Source organism: Canis aureus, chromosome 13 (assembly GCF_053574225.1).
Source record: "Canis aureus isolate CA01 chromosome 13, VMU_Caureus_v.1.0, whole genome shotgun sequence".
NCBI classification, from domain to species: domain Eukaryota; kingdom Metazoa; phylum Chordata; class Mammalia; order Carnivora; family Canidae; genus Canis; species Canis aureus.
Genome location: NC_135623.1, coordinates 15,645,693 through 15,662,371, shown reverse-complemented (window position 1 = coordinate 15,662,371; position 16,679 = coordinate 15,645,693). Strand labels below are relative to the sequence as shown.

Below are 16,679 nucleotides of genomic sequence, written 5' to 3'. Positions count from 1 at the left end.
GGATGAATAATAATCCTTCTGCTATCTTTTGGTTTGCATTGTTTCAGACAAGGAGTCTATTTTCCCTCTTTGTTCCTCTCTACATAATGTTTTTTCCTTCTCTGGTTGCTTTATTTTTTTTTTAATATTTTATTTATTTATTCATGAGAGACACACAGAGAAAGAGGCAGAGACACAGAGAAGCAGGCTCCATGCAGGAAGCCTGACGTGGGACTTGATCCCAGGTCTCCAGGATCACACCCTGGGCCGAAGGTGGCGCTTAACTGCTGAGCCACCCAGGCTGCCCACTTTATCTTCTTATTACTGGTTTTGAGCAATATGATTATGTGCCTTCATATGGTTTTTTGGTATATGTTTCTTGTGTTTGGAGTTCGTTGAGCTTCTTAGTTTTGTGAGTTTATAGTTTTGTTTTTTTAAGATTTTATTTATTTATTCATTTGAGACAGAGAGAGGGAGAGAGAGGGAGAGAGAGGGAGAGAGAGGCAGAGACACAGGCAGAGGGACAAGCACGGAGCCCGACGTGGAACTCGATCCTGGGTCTCCAGGATCAGGCCCTGGGCTGAAGGTGGCGCTAAACCACTGAGCCACCGGGGCTGCCCAAGTTTATAGTTTTTATCAAATAACTTTCTGTCTACCTCCTCCTCTCCTTCAATGACTCTAATGTTACAGACAATATTAGGCTGCTTGAAATTGTTTCACAGCTCACTAATGCTTTTTTAATTCTTTTTCAGTCTTTTTTTTTTTCCTCTTTATGTTTCATTTTGGATGGTTTTTATTGTTTATTGTCTTCAAGTTCAGTAATCTTTTATTTTGCATTGTTAAAGCTGCCAGTTCCATCTTTTTAAGGGAAAAGGGGATTGATCTTACTCATTGTAATTTTCATCTCTAGAAGTCTGGCTTAGGTCTTTTTCTGTATTCTGTATGCCTATACTTAATATTTTGAACATCTGGAATATGGTCATAGTAATTATTATAATGTAATTGTTTGATAATTATAACATCTCTATCAGTTCTAATTCAGTTTAACTACCCCTTTACTTTGAGTTGTATTTTCCTGCTTCTTTGCATGCTTGGTATTTTTAAATTTTTTATTGAATGCCAAATATTATGATTTTTCCTTGCTTGGTGCTGGATAGTTTTCTATTCCTATAAATATTTTTGAGTTGTGTTGCAAGTAAGGTAGTTAATTTACCTAAAAATAGTTTGGTCCTTTCAAGTCTTGCTTTCAAGATTTGTAAGGTGGAACCAAAGTCTGGTTTACTATAATACTAATTATTCCCCAATACTAAGGCAAGACCCTTCTGAGTACCTGAAATGACTTTTGGCCCTATTTGAAGTTAGGCTAAAGTTCACAGATTAAAGGCACATTTTTTACAATACTGTTGTTACTTCAGACACCAGTTTCAAGTTTAGGGATTCCCAGGCTACCCATACTTCTGACTAACTGGATACAAATGTTGGCATTCCCACTGCCATCTCAGTTTTGGTAATTCACTAGAATGATTCATGGAACTGAGCAAAGTGTATTATACTTATGATTACAGTTTTATTATAGTAAAGGAATTACAAATTAGAGCCAGTAAAAAGAAAAGAACACATACTACAAGGTCTAGAAGGGTCCCACATAAGAAGCTTCTGTGTCCTCTGGGACTTGTCACCCAGCTGATACATTGATACATAATATGCACAGAGTAAGCACCTGACCTTTTGTGTCCCCAGTTTTTATTGGAGTTTCCTTACCTAGGCATAATTGATTGAGTCACTGGCCATGTGATTGAATTCAGTCTGCAGCCCCCCTGATACCATGTGCCCCTAAGCCCCAACCTCTAGTCAGATGGTTGAACTTTTTGTCATGGCCACACCCCACCCTGAGTCATCTTGTTGGCATAAACTATCTAGAGACCCACTGTGAGGGTCTAAATTAACATAGACTATCAAGGGAGCCACTGCTGAATAACAAAGATACTCCTGTAGCTCAGGAAATTCCAGCGCTTTAGAGGCCACCTCTCAGGAACCAGGAGCAAAAACTAGCCAAATTCTTTGTCGTACAACAATACTGTGCCTAATGCCCATGGAATATGAGATTCTCCTCTCTGGTTTTTAGGTCTAGGCACTATATTCCCAGACCTGTGTACCAGATAATGTTTCCAGTAATCATTTCAGATAGTTCTTTCACTGGCCTCAAGAGATTTCTTCATATACATTTGCTAATCAGAACTCTCCTGAATTCTGGAGTGAGATCCCCTACAAATCTTTGGAGTTCTTCTCTGCATCAGTTTTCTGCTCTCTGATACTCTATCCTGTGAACTCTAGCTACCTTGGGTTTTTGGATTCTTAGTTTTGCTTCAACTCAGGAAATCTGTCCACCTCTACCTACATTCCCCCTTCCCTGCACCTGAACTTGGAAACTCTCTGGAAGCATAAGCTGAATAGTCATAGAGCTCACCTTGTTCGTTTTCTGCCTCTCAAGGATCACTGTTCTATGTTGCTTGAGACTAAGTATCTTTAAAAATTATTGTTTCCTGTATTCTGTGCAGGTTTGTTTGTTTCAGGCAGGAGAATAAATCTAGTCCTTCTTTCTTCATTTAGGCCAGAAATGAAAAATTAATTAATTAATTGATTTTTATTTCATGATCCCTACCCTCAATGTGGGACTTGAACTTTTTACTCTGAGATCAAGAATATCATGCTCCACGATCTGAGTCAGCCAAGCCCCCCCAAAAGTGGAAATTTTGAAGTTATAGTTTATAAGATTTCCTTCTCTCCCATCTCCCTCCCTCCCTCTTTCTACTCTGGTCCCCATCCTATTGTCACTCTTTGACATCTTTAGTTTTTAGTCACATTTTTGACAAGGTAATTTTTCTTACTGATTATAATCTGTGTTAGCATGAAAAGGAGATATTTATCCTGTAATCTAGTAGCAGAAGCCTATGGTTTTTATGGCCTATGTCAATTTACTTATACAAACTTTCAGTGGATTATTTACTGAAGTGTCTTGCTCTCCATCACGACTATTGGAGAGGAAAATTTTTTCTCTGCCTTTAAAGATACTTCCAACTGGTCTAAGAATTAAATTAACATGAGACAAATTAACAGGAGAAAATTAAATTTTGTATATATGTGAGAACCTCACATACATGAGGGGTTCAAAGACAGAAAGGTGAAAGGAGTTATATATGCCATCCTGAGCTAAGGAATGGGATAGGGGCCCAGGGCCTCCAAAGGGAGGAGGGCAATTCATAAGGCAGTAAGAATAAGAACAGATGTTTGCTAATTAGGTGTTTTGGTAATCTGCCATACAGATGGGTCACACAGAATTTATCTCTAGTAATAATTCTAAGTCTGGGAAAAACCCTCAATTTAGGTTCTTCTAGGTAGTTTAGATGAAGGCAAAAGCTTCTCTTGAGCTACAGAGTCTCAGTTGCCTTCAGTTCAAGGTGACACATCTGGAGGAAACTTGCTTTGAACCCTTTTACCACCTTCTCTGTCTCTAGCTTATTAGGACTTACAATCTATTGATTCCTTTTTTTTTTTTTTCAGATTTTATTTATTTATTCATGAGAGAGAGAGAGAGAGAAAGGCAGGCAGAGAGACACAGGCAGAGGGAGAAGCAGGCTCCATGCAGGGACTTGATGTGGGACTCGATCCCAGGACTCCGGGATCATGCCCTGGGCTGAAGGCAGACGCTCAACTGCTTAGACACCCAGGCGTCCCCAATCTATTGATTCTAATACTGTTCCATTGTCTCACTCCTCTTGCTTTTCTCTTTCCCTGTCTTAAGACTCCATGGTTTCATCATTAAAATCACTTTTTTGGGGGGGACATAATTCTAGTTCCTCTCTGTCTCTTCCCCTCTGTTGTGGTGGCCTGGCAAAATGTAAACCCTATTTAAATTTACCTTTCTTAAAGAAACTTTTTTTTCATTGATGTACAGTAAAATTCACCTTTTGAAGAGTTTGGACAAATGAAGAGTTATGTTACTACCACTGTTGGAATTAAGATACAGACAGTTCCATCACTCCAGAAAACTTGCTAGTGCACCCCTAATGTCTGGTAACCATTGATCCTCTGTCCCTATAGTTTTAGCTTTTTCTGACTGTCATATAATTGGAATCACCCGGTATGTAGTATTTTCAGTCTGGTTTCTTTTACTTATGTATTTGAAACTTACCTGTGTTACATATATTGTTGGAGGAAATAATAGTCTTTTTCCTTTACTTATCTTTGGTTCTTTGATGAGGCCCTATAAATGAGACTGACCAAAGAGTGATTAACAGAGGCATATTTTGGGGTGGCATATTCTGGTAACCTTTAATACAAATAGTTCATTCATCTTTATTGCTGTGTAGTAGTGTTCGGTTGTACGTATGAACCACAGTTTCCATTTACCTGTTGATGGATCTGTGGGTTGTTCTAGTTTGGGGTGACTATAAATAAAGTTGCCATAAACATTTAATTATGAAATTTTAGGTAAACATCAGTTTCCCCTTCTCTTGGATAAATACCTGGGAATGGGATAGTTAAGCCATGTTGTACATTTAGTGTTATAAAGAACTGTGAAATTACTTTCCAACACACCTGTAGTAGCTGGCACTCACAGAGAATATACAAGTATTTTTTTTTTTTTTTTTGCCAGCACTTGTTATTTCTCTTTTTTTGTTTTTAATTTTTGCCATTCCAATAGGAGTTTAGTGATCTTAATTTTTGTGATTTTAATTTGTATGCTGTTTATAGTGAATGATTCAGAACATTTGTTCATGTGCTAATTTGTCCTCTTTATATCTTCTTTAGTGAATGTTCAGATTTTTGCCCATTTAAAAAATATGGTTGTTATTTTCTTGTTGAGTTTTGAGAGTTTTTCATGTATTCTGAATATATCTTTTGGTAGATTTATATCATTTGTTATATTTTCTCCCAGCCTCTGGTTTACCTTTTTATTCTCTTAACAGTGTCTTTCACAGAACAGAAGTTAATTTTGTTAAAGTTCAATTTGTTAAAAAAAATTTTTTTTTTATTTATTTGAGAGAGAGAGAACATACACAAGCAGGGTAGAGTAAGGGAGAAGCAGGCTCCCCACTGAGTAGGGAGCTTGACTCAGGGCTCAATCCCAGGACCCCAGTATCGTGACCTGAGCTGAAGATAGATGCTCAACCAACTGGGCCACCTAGGTACCCTTCAAGTTTCTTGAGTTTTTTTTTTTTTTTTTTTTTTTTGTGGAACATGCTTTTTGTATGCTAAGAACTTATTGACTAGAATGATATAACAAATATTTTCTTGGATGTTTCTTTGTAGTAAGCTTATAGTTCTATTTTTATGTGTTATATTTAGGCCTATGGTCCATTTTTAGTTAGTTTTTGTTTATGATTGTGAGGCATTCTTAGAAACTTTTTTTTCATTCATATGTCCAGTTTCAGTACCATTTGTCAAAAAGACTATCCTTCCTTCATTTACTTGCCTTTATACCCTTTTCAAAAAGTCAGTTGGGGCTCAGTCAGTTAAGCAACCATCTCTTGGTTTTGGCTCATATTTGTGAAATCATGCCCCTCATGGGACTCCATGCAGAGTCAGCTTGAGATACTTTCCCCCTCTCTCTCCGTCTGCTCCTCCCCCTGTTCTTGCTCTTTCCCTGTAATTAATCAGTCAATCAATCAATCTTAAAAAAAAAAAAAAAAAGAGGGATCCCTGGGTGGTGCAGCAGTTTAGCGCCTGCCTTTGGCCCAGGGCGCGATCCTGGAGACCCAGGATCGAATCCCACGTTGGGCTCCCGGTGCATGGAGCCTGCTTCTCCCTCTGCCTGTGTCTCTGCCTCTCTCTCTCTGTGTGTGACTATCATAAAAATTAAATCAATCAATCAATCAATCAATCAATTGACTATACATACCTGTGTGGATGTACTTCTTCATTCATTCATAACTTTATCCAAGCCTGAAAGTGGATGAAGACAAGCCTATTCACTGGTCTCACTTTAGATTCATGACCAATACCATTAAGGAAGCTCTCAGACTTACCTGGCAATCTTTCCTGGTCCATAACACATTCCAATTTTCCTGTTTTCTCAAATTGCCAGTACTCATCTCCTTTTCTTACTTCCAGCTGATAACCCAGCTCCAATTTCCCCAATAGCAGCAGTCAGAAAACAATTTTCACACTGTTCCATCCAACAGCTTACCAGTATCTATACATTTTCTTTTCTTAGCATCTAGGACACCTTTCTTCTGCAGACTTCTGACTTGCCACCTTCCCCTTTGCATCATGTTCTGCCTCTCAGTAAATGGCAATGCAGTCTTGTAGTTGCCCAGTCCATATACTTCAGAATCATCTTTGATTCTTCACTTTTATTCCACATTCCATATTCAATGCAGTGATAAATGTTGTCAGGTTCCCATTCAAAATATATCTGGAATCTCATTGCTTCTCACCACCTTTTGAATTTTTGACACTTTGGTCAATTATCACTGTCTCTTGCCTGAATTATTTTTATATGTTTATTTGATCTCCTTTCTTCTATGCTTGTTCCCTTACCTCTATTCTTTACAAAGTAGTCAGGGAGATCTGTTAAAGTAGGCCAGACACCTCACAGTAAATGCAAAGGTACTTACAGTGGCCTATGAAACCCTATGAAATCTAGCTTTGTGCCATCACTTTGACTTGAACTCCTACCGTTTTTGCTCACTTTGCTTCAGCCACACTGGATATGGTGTGTGTATGTGTATATATTTTACCCTACAGATATTCATTGAGTGCCTAGGCTGTTCCAGGCATCTGGGATATAACAAGAAGAAAAGAAGTGAGAGTACCTACCCTCTTGGAGCTTAGTTTAGAGGGAGGAGACAGTTAACAAAAACAGAAAATGTTAAGTAGTGGTAAAGCCGAGTAATAAGCATTCAAATATTTATTTAATATTGTATATAAGGTGTATATGAGACTGGTCTACTTCCTTATGAGAGTTTACATTCTAATTAGGGAATATATACAATAGGATTTCCATAATACATTTCCTTATTTAAATAAATGAGATCTTTTAATTTTCACATACTATTTATGCTGATTTTATTGCTATAAATCAAATCCTGCCATCGGCAAATTCTTTATTTAACCACTTCAATCTGCTTTTTCCTAGGATTTCAGAAATTACCAATATACATTGCCAGTAGTTCAGGGTTTGATAGTTGACATGGAAGTTCGGAAAACCAGTATCAAAATTCCCAGCAACAGATACAATGAGGTAAGATTTACCATGAAGACATATTTCTCATTGTCTCATTGTCAAATACATAAATGAAGATGAAAAATATGTGATTGTTTATAAATTTCATTTTTAAATTAATTGACAGTGAAATCAGTTTATAATACTGTGACTTAGATGAGTGATGAGGCATTTCATGAAAGAAAATCAAGATGTTAGGTTTGTGATTTATTTAGTCGTTAGTTGTGTCATTGATTTTGCTTTTCAAACCATGATAATCAGTGATTGATTTGCATTTCGATTAAGGTATAAAATTAACTTTATAACGGTAGTATTCATGGTGAGATCTTTTCATTTTTCCTCCTGTTGTAAGTATATATTAATTTTGACAATACTCAACATTTAATCATTCACTCCTGAAAGGAATTGTAAGGTTTCAAAAGCAAATAAATGATTGCATTTTGAATTAAGCTGTATTTTGTAACTATAATGAAAATTTGCATACTATGCACACATTAACAAAATTATGTAAATAGTGCATTTTGCCTATGTGCCACGTGAAGTCTTTCTTAAATTTAAAAGTTTCTTAAAATCAGTACTAAAATGTCCAACAGTAATCATTATGGTATAAAGGAAAAATCTTATTTTGAAACTTAGTTTGATATAATAATGGTTACAATTTGATATTTTATTAGGATGGTAAGTCCCCAATTACTCCTTCCACTATTTATTGGTATAAAGTAATTTCCTCCTTCCCTCTCTTTTTTACATTTTTTTCTTTTTTCTTTTTTCTTTTTCCCCCTTCATTCAGCCACTCATTCATTATTCATTTGTACACTCAAACATTTTGTACTTTCACTTAGAATCATGTAAATGTCTTACTGGCTTTATAAGCTCAGGAGAATGAGCTTTATGAGAATGACCTATGTCAAGAAACCTTTTACCCATGGCTTTCAATACAGTGGCTTTTTTCAGGATAGTAGAACATGTGCTTTTCTTTTTTTCTGTGATACAATTAACAGTTTTTATTTGTTATATAGTCCTACCTTGGAATATCAAATAGTAATAGTCGAGATTAGGTAGTGTCAATCTTTAAAGTGAGCAGATTTTTATCAGTACCCTAAATAGCCTTAAAAGAGATATGCTTTGAAAATGCATTTATTTCTCAAATTTGAAAATTTTTTATTTCACAAACATTTATTAAATATAATCTGTGATACGAAATACAAAGATGAGGGGATCCCTGGGTGGCGCAGTGGTTTGGCGCCTGCCTTTGGCCCAGGGCGCGATCCTGAAGACCCAGGATCGAATCCCACGTCGGGCTCCCGGTGCATGGAGCCTGCTTCTCCCTCTGCCTATGTCTCTGCCTCTCTCTCTCTCTCTCTGTGACTATCATAAATAAATTTTAAAAAATTAAAAAAGAAATACAAAGATGAGTAAGAACATTTTGCTGGCCTTCTGGAAGCTTATTGTCCAGAATAGGGCAATAAAACGTCATCCTCAAGCAGGTGATATACATTGCTATCCTTGGTATTTGCAAGATGATGTTTGGAAATTGGATCTGTTTATAAAAGTATATCTGTAAAAAGCTGTGAGGCCTCCACAGTTATTTCAGTACTGACCTAGGACATTTATGACAACAACTGCCATTTATATTACCTGTCTTTATCTGCCTCCTAGGTTTATGGTTGTGCAGGTTCAAGTATCTTTTTTAAAAAACAATAACTCTATTTCTTGTTGTTTATTACATTTAATTTTCAATAAAGTTTACCAATTATATATCACTTATTTTTCTTATTTGATTTAGCAGACTAACTTTCCTTCTAATTCAATTTTTATTTCAACTCATATTTTAGGTTTATTTCAACTCAATTCAATGTTTCTCTCATAGTCTTGGACATCTGAATTGTGTTGCTAATAATTCCGCTTTACTTTGTAGTTGAAAAAAGTAATTTCTTATATATTATTCACTTACGACAATATTTCATTTTTCCTCTTATTTATGTTTTGTTGATATCCATAGTCTTACTTATTTTCTAAATTATGTTTCCTTTTGCTCTAAAGCCTTTGCATAAGCCATTTCCTTATTGATGCACACTTTCCCTGTTCCTTACCTGCCTCTCACTCATTTTTCAGGTGTTAGTTTAGATGATATTTTCTCAGATAAGCTTTCAGTTAACTCCCAACTAGAGTAACTCTCCCTGTTATAAACATCTCTAGAATTCTACACATATTTGTGTGTAATACTCATTATATTTGTAATTCCTTCTTCAGTATCTGTTTTCTCTACCACACATATTTCCTCACAGAACCACTTGTTTACCACTGTATCATTAGCAGACTGCCTAGTAAAGAGTAATTGCACAAGAAATATCTATTGAATAAAGACATGAAACAGAACTAATATCGATAAAACAATGTAAAAACAAGTGCTGAAACTTACTGCAAGTTTACTAAAGGTCTAGAGAAAGGAGAGCTTTGGTAAATGGAGCAGTCAGGAATGTTCTTTTATTTCGTTGTGATCCTGAATCCTTAATAGCCAGAGCAGCATGTTCCACGTAGGACAAGTTTGTAAATGTTTGTGTAAATGTCTTATAAGTGCAAATGAATAAAAGATTTGAAATGGACAATGAATGATATTTAGGCACAGAAAAAGAAGTGAAAAATAACAAATGAAAAGGATGATAGATGCCTGCAGAAAAAAAGGCAGGAAAGCACCAGGAATGGACATGTCGTGAGAGGAAGATAGAAGACGACAGCCTGCCCAGTGAAGAAGAGGCTAAAGTAGACTAGGAGATAAAGTTGTACAAAGACTGCTGGATTTTCAGAGGCCTTCAGAAATCAAGCAAAGCAATGTAGACTTAATATGATAATCTGTAGATTTTATAGGTTCTAAAACAGAGAAGTGACTTAAAATGAGTTTTAAAAACCTGAGTTTTGTGGCTATATGTAAACTGTGGAGGGGGCCACTAAGGAAAGATTTTAAGCTTAGAAGGCTAAAAAACAGTACCTCTGACAGCATGGAAAATTTAATAAAGGAAGTAGACTTTATATGTAAATTCTCTAATCAAGGCCATTCAAGCTCTGTTGGTTTATGTAACCCTACTCATGTTATAATTATGAGATTATTTTGATCTTTGGGTTGACTGACATTTGTTGTTAGTTATATTAACATTATAACATTTATTGAAAGTATACTATGTAACAGGCACTATTTATTCTTGACACTGTTTCTGTGAGATTAGCATGTTTAATTCCTTTTAATAGATGAGGATATTAAGGCATAAAACTAGCAGGTGGTGGAGCCAGAATTAAATCCAGATACTCACAAAGGGAAGATGATGTAGAAAGACATAAGGAGAAGATGACCACCTACAAGTCAAGGAGAGAGGTCCAGAACAAATCCTTCTTTTACAGCCTTCAAATGGAACCAGTTCTGCCAACATCTTGATTTTGGACTTCCAGCCTCCAGAACTGTGAGACAATAAATTTCTGTTGTTTAAGCCATCCAGTTTGTGGTACACTGTAATAGCAGTTCTGGCACATTAACACAGAGGTCTGCTTTAAATAGCTAAATGTCACCATGAAATAAGTAAAAAAAGAAAAGGGCAGTGGAGCAGAGAAAGTGAGCTCTGTGATTGCCCTGTTTTACTGTCTGGTATTTCCAGGTCATAGTTCAGGTAAGGGAAACCCAAACTGAACCTAGAGGTCTCCTTGAGTTGAAGAGACAGAGTTGAGGAAGTAGGCAGGTCATGATGGCTAGAATTTGTAAAACATTACTGGAAATAAAAGAACTCTGGAGATCTATAAGAGATTCCCACTGTCTCCAGCTGACTACTTATCAGAGTATGTATGTGAGAAAAGCACTAGAAAGATACAGGTAAAACAATTCTCACAGGACCAGGCATAATTTGTCTTCTTATCAACCGAAGTGAACTAGTGGCAGATTATTTCTACTGAGCCAGATTATCCATAAATTCCGGCTGCTCTGATATTACCTATCAAGCTTAAGAGAAAAGGCTTAACAGGACCAAGGCACAAGCATGTTAAGGACAGACTTGGAAAATACTAAAAAGACTCAAATCAGACTTTAAGAGATGAAAAAGACAATAAAATGAAAAATCTGCTGGATGAAATTAATAGTAGATTAGACACTGCTGAAGAAAATATTAGCAAACTTAAAAGCATAGCAATAGAAACTATCTGAAATGAGACACAAAGAAAAGACTGAAAAGTTAAATGAACAGTACATGATTGAGCTGTGGGAGATCTCCTCAGTCGGCCTAGCTTTGTAATTGAAGTCCTTAAAGAAGAGAAGAGATGAGTAGACAACAAACATTTGAAAACTCAGTGATCAAAAATTTTGTAAATTAGAAGTATAAACCCATATATTCAAGAAGCTAAATGAATTCCAGTTGCAGAAAACATGATGAAAACTACATTAAGAGAAATTGTAATTGTCTTAAACTACTTAACACCAGAGCTAAAGAGAAGAATCTTAAAAGCAACTAGAGGAATAAAAACACTGCTAAGGAACAAATATAAGAATGACAGCAGACTTCTTAACAAAACAATTCAAGGCACAGTCTTTAAAGTAATAGAAAAAACCCACAAAGTACTTAGATTTTATACCCAGTAAAAATATGTTTCCAAAAACAAAATGCTTTTTCAAAAAAATAAGAGCTTAAAGAATCTATTACTAGTAGCCTATTGTATAAGAAGTATTAAAGGAAGTTCTTCATGGAGAATACCAAATAATGGAAATCTGGATCTTCACAAAGGAGTATAGAGTAACAGAAATGGTAAATATGCAGGTAAATAGAAAATCTCTTTAAAAGACAGTTGTTTAGGGGGCACCTGGGTGGCTCAGTGATTGAGCATCTGCCTTTGGCTCAGGTCATCATCCTGAGGTCCTGGGATCAAGTCCTGCATCAGGTTTCCCGCAAGGAGCCTGCTTCTCCCTCTGCCTATGTCTGCCTCTCTCTGTGTCTCTCATGAATAAATAAATAAAATCTTTTTAAAAAGACAGTTGTTTAAAACAAAAATAATAAAATGTATTGTGTTTATAACATATATAGTAACAAAATGTATGACAAAAATACCACAAAAGCCAGAGATGGGGAAGTGTATGGAACCATACAGATGTATGGTTCTTGTATGACACAGGATATGGTACAATAATACTTAAAAGTAGACTGATAAGTTGAAGATATATAAACCCAAAAGCAACCACTCGAAAAACTAAAAGAGGTATAGCTAATAAGCCAACAAAGAAGATAAACTAGAATCATATAAAGGGTGAAAAAGAAGAAAAAGAGAACAAAACAAGATGGGACAGGTAGAAGATAAATAACAAGATGTTAGATTTAAATCTAACCATATCAGTAATCATGTTACATATAAATGGTCTAGACATCCTCAGTTAAAAGACAGAGATTGTCAGATTGGATAGATAGGCAAGATGCAGCTATAGGTTGTGAATAAGAAAACCACTTGAAAAGAAAGAGAAAAAAAAAGAAAACCACTTGAAATATGACACAAATAGTTTAAATGTAAAAGGATGGAAAATTATATACCATGGTAATATTAAAAGAAAGTTGAGTGGATAGAGTAATATCAAAATGTATTTCAGAATAAAAAAAAACAAGAATAAAAAGATACATTTCATAATTATTCAGGGAACAGTTCATCAAAAGGATATAACAATCCTAGACATTTATTCACTAATAACAGAGCTTCAAAACTTTTGAAGCAAGAAGTGATAGAACTGCAAGGGTAAATAGACAAGTCCATGACTGTATTTGGAGATTTCAGTAACCCTGTTTTAATAATTGTTAGACGTAGATAGGGAAATCATCAAAGATAGAGACAACTTGAACAGTACTGTCAACCAATTTGACTTGAGTGGTTTTTATAGAACACTCCCCCCCGCCAAAAGCAGCAGAGCACACCTTCTTTTCCAGTGTACACAGAACATTACAAGATACTGTGGTGTAAAACAAGTCCTAGTAAATTTAAAATTATTCAAATTACACGAGGTAAGATCTCTGACAACAATAGTATTCAATTAAAAATATCAGAAGGATCTCTAGAAAATTCACAAATATTTGGAAACATAATACACACTTTTCAATAGCCCATGGGTCACAGTAGAAACCTAAAGGACAATTAGAGAATATTTAGAGCTAATTGAAAATGAAAATGGCATATCAAAATTTGTGAGATGTAGCTAACACAATGATTTAGAGAGATATTGGTAGCATTAAACTTTTATAGTAGGGAAAAAGAAGACATTTCAAATCAGTGACCGTGGGAAACTAGAAAAGGAAGAATAAAACACGAAGTAAATGGAAGAAAGAAAATAATAAATACAAAACCAGCAATTCATAAAGTAGAAGACAAAAAAATTAAGAAAAATGAAGCCAAAAGCTTGAGATCAATAAAATGGACAGACTTATAGTCAGACTGATTAGGCTAATAGCCTAAGACTCATAGCCAAGAACACAAAATACCATTATGAGATATGAGAGAGGGGGATATTATTACAAGTCCTGTAGACAGTAAACAAAAGTATATTATGAATATATTTGTGCCAGTAAATGTTCAACTTGGACAGAATGGACAAATTCCTTGAACATCAGACTTTCGTATCACACTTAAAAGAAATAGAATAGATAACCCGAATATCCCTGTATCTATTGAAAGAATTGAATTTATTGTTACAAACCTTCCTACAAAGAAAAATACAGGTGCCAGGGTGCCAGGGTGCTCAGTTGGTTGTGTCTGACTTCAGCTCAGATCATGATCTCGGGTTCTGGGATCAAACCCCACATTGGGCTTCATGCCCAACACAGAGTCTGCTTCTCTTTCCCTCTGCATTCCACCCCCGCCCCCACTCATGCTCTCTTTCTCTCTTTCTGTCTCAAATAATCTTTAAAAACAAAACACAGGTCCAGATAGTTTCACTTGTGACTTTGCTAAACAACAAAGGAAGAAATGATACCAGTTCTGTAAAAACACTCAGAAAATAGATAAGGAGGGAATCTCATTCTGTGAGGCCAACATTACACTAATAACAAAACCAGGGGAGAGGGATCCCTGGGTGGCGCAGCCGTTTAGCGCCTGACTTTGGCCCAGGGCGCGATCCTGGAGACCCAGAATCGAATCCCACGTCGGGCTCCCGGTGCATGGAGCCTGCTTCTCCCTCTGCCTGTGTCTCTGCCTCTGTGTGTGTGTGTGTGTGTGTGTGTGTGTGTGAGAGAGACTATCATAAATAAATTAATTAATTAAAAAAACAAAAAAACAAAACCAGGGGAGAAAAATTGCAAGAAATGCAAACTGCAGACCAGTATCCCTCATGAAGATAGTTGCATAAAATGTAACACATTTTTAGTAAGTCCAGCAAAACACAAGATGATAAGGTACATCATGACTAAGTGGGGTTTATTCCAAGAATGCTAAGTTGATTTAACATTCAAAAATTAATCTAATTAAAATTTAATCTTAATTAAAATTAATCTTTTTATCCTCTAATCTTAATTAATATTAGAGGATAAAAAAAGGATTACATAATGGAGAAAAAGCATTTGACAAAACCCCACTTCCATTCTAAGTGTGTGTATGTGTAAATGTATCTTGGCAGCCTAATAAACACATCTGTGAAAAACCTGCAATTAATATATCAAATGGTGACAGACTAAATGCTTCCACTTTAAGATTAAGAGCAAGGAGAGGATGTCTACTCTTATTTCTATTCAACATTTCAGTGGGGCTTCTAGCCAATGTAATAAGACAAAATAAGATGATATAGATTGGAAAAAAGATTGTCTTTATTCACAGATAACATGATTGTTTACTATGTCGGAGATCTAAAGGAACTTACAAAATGGCTACTAGATCTAATAAGATCTAGCAAGATCCTTGTGTAAATATCAATCATATTTCTGTATATAATAATAAACATTCAGAAATTGGAATTTATGGGGCCGCTAGGTGGCTCAGTCACGTAAGCATCTGACTTGATTTCAGCTCAGATCATGATCTCATGGGTCCTGAGATTGAGCCCTATGTTGGGCTCTGAACTCAGTGAGGAGTCTACTTCTCTCCTTCTCCCTCTACCCTTCCCCTTCCACCCACTTTCTCTCTTTCTCTCTAAAATAAATAAATCTTAAAAAAAAAAAAAAGAAATTGGAATTTTAAGACAGTAAATAGCATAAAAATATTACATACTTAGGGATAAATTTGACAGATCTGTAATACCTATACACTGAAAGCTAAAAAAACACTGCTAAGAGAAATGAAAGAAGACCTATGGGTGCCTGAGTGGCTCAGCTGGTTAAGCATCCGACTCTTAGTTTCAGTTCAAGTCATGATCTTGCAGTCATGAGATTGATCCCCACAGTGGGCTCTGCACTCAGTGCAGAGTCTGCTTCAGACCCTTTCTACCTCTCCCTTCCTCTCCTGCTCATGCTGTCTCTCACTCTGAAAGAAAGAAAATCTTTAAAAAAAGGGGAAAAAAAAGGGCAGCCCGGGTGGCTCAGCGGTTTAGCGCCACCTTCAGTCCAGGGCATGATCCGGGGACCTGGAATCGAGTCCCACAAAGGGCTCCCTGCATGGGGCCTGCCCTCTCTCTCTCTCTCTCTCTCTGTCTCTCATTAATAAATACATTAAAATATTTTTTAGAAAAAAAGAAAAAGGAATTAAAGAAGACCCAAATAAGTGAAAAGGATACTATGTTTATGGATTGGAAGATTCAGTATTGTTATGATGTCTGTTCTCCCCAGATTGACCCTTAGATTCAACACAATCTCAATCAAAATGCCAGCAGGAATTTTTTTTAATTTAAGTGTTTATTCTAAAATTTATATGGAGATACAAGGAACATAGAATAGCCAAAAACAAGTTTAAAAAAAAAGATTTTATTTATTTATTTGGAGAGATTGAGTGTACACGCTGGGAAGATGGTCAGAATAAGAAGGAGAAGCAGACTCCCTGCTGAGCAGGGAGCCTGATGAAGGACTCAATCCCAGGACCCTGGGATCATGACCTGAGCTGAAGGCAGATGCTTAACTGGCTGAGCCACGCAGGTGCCCCTACCCAAAACAACTTTGGTTGTTTTTGTTTTTGCTTTTTTAAAGATTTTATTTATTTATTCACAACAGACACAGAGAGATAGATAGGCCGAGGGAGAAGTAGGCTCCATGCAGGGAGCCCGATGTGGGACTCGATCCCCAGACTCCAGGATCACGCCCTGAGTCTAAGGCAGACACTCAACCGCAGAGCCACCCAGGCATTCCCCCAAAAACAACTTTGAAAAAAGAACATATTTCAAGGATTTATACTACCCAATGTTAAGGTTTATTTCAAAGGTAGAATAATCAAGATGGTTTTATTTGCTCTCTCTCTATATATATATTTTTAAATTTTGCTTCTTTTCTTTTTTTTAATTTATTCGGAGGCAGAGAGAGAGAGAGGCAGAGACACAAGCAGAGGG

The 16,679-nt window shown here is 36.2% G+C and overlaps 1 protein-coding gene across 2 annotated transcripts in view; it reads left to right on the top strand.

The window, feature by feature from the left end:
• ZFYVE9 (zinc finger FYVE-type containing 9) overlaps positions 1 to 16,679 on the top strand; it is a 184,360-nt gene that overhangs the window by 143,061 nt on the left and 24,620 nt on the right. For both annotated transcript variants that reach the window (XM_077844919.1, XM_077844918.1), the window contains one exon: positions 7,121 to 7,225. In XM_077844919.1, coding sequence (XP_077701045.1) covers positions 7,121 to 7,225 — 105 coding nt within the window. The remainder of the gene's footprint in view (positions 1 to 7,120; positions 7,226 to 16,679) is intronic.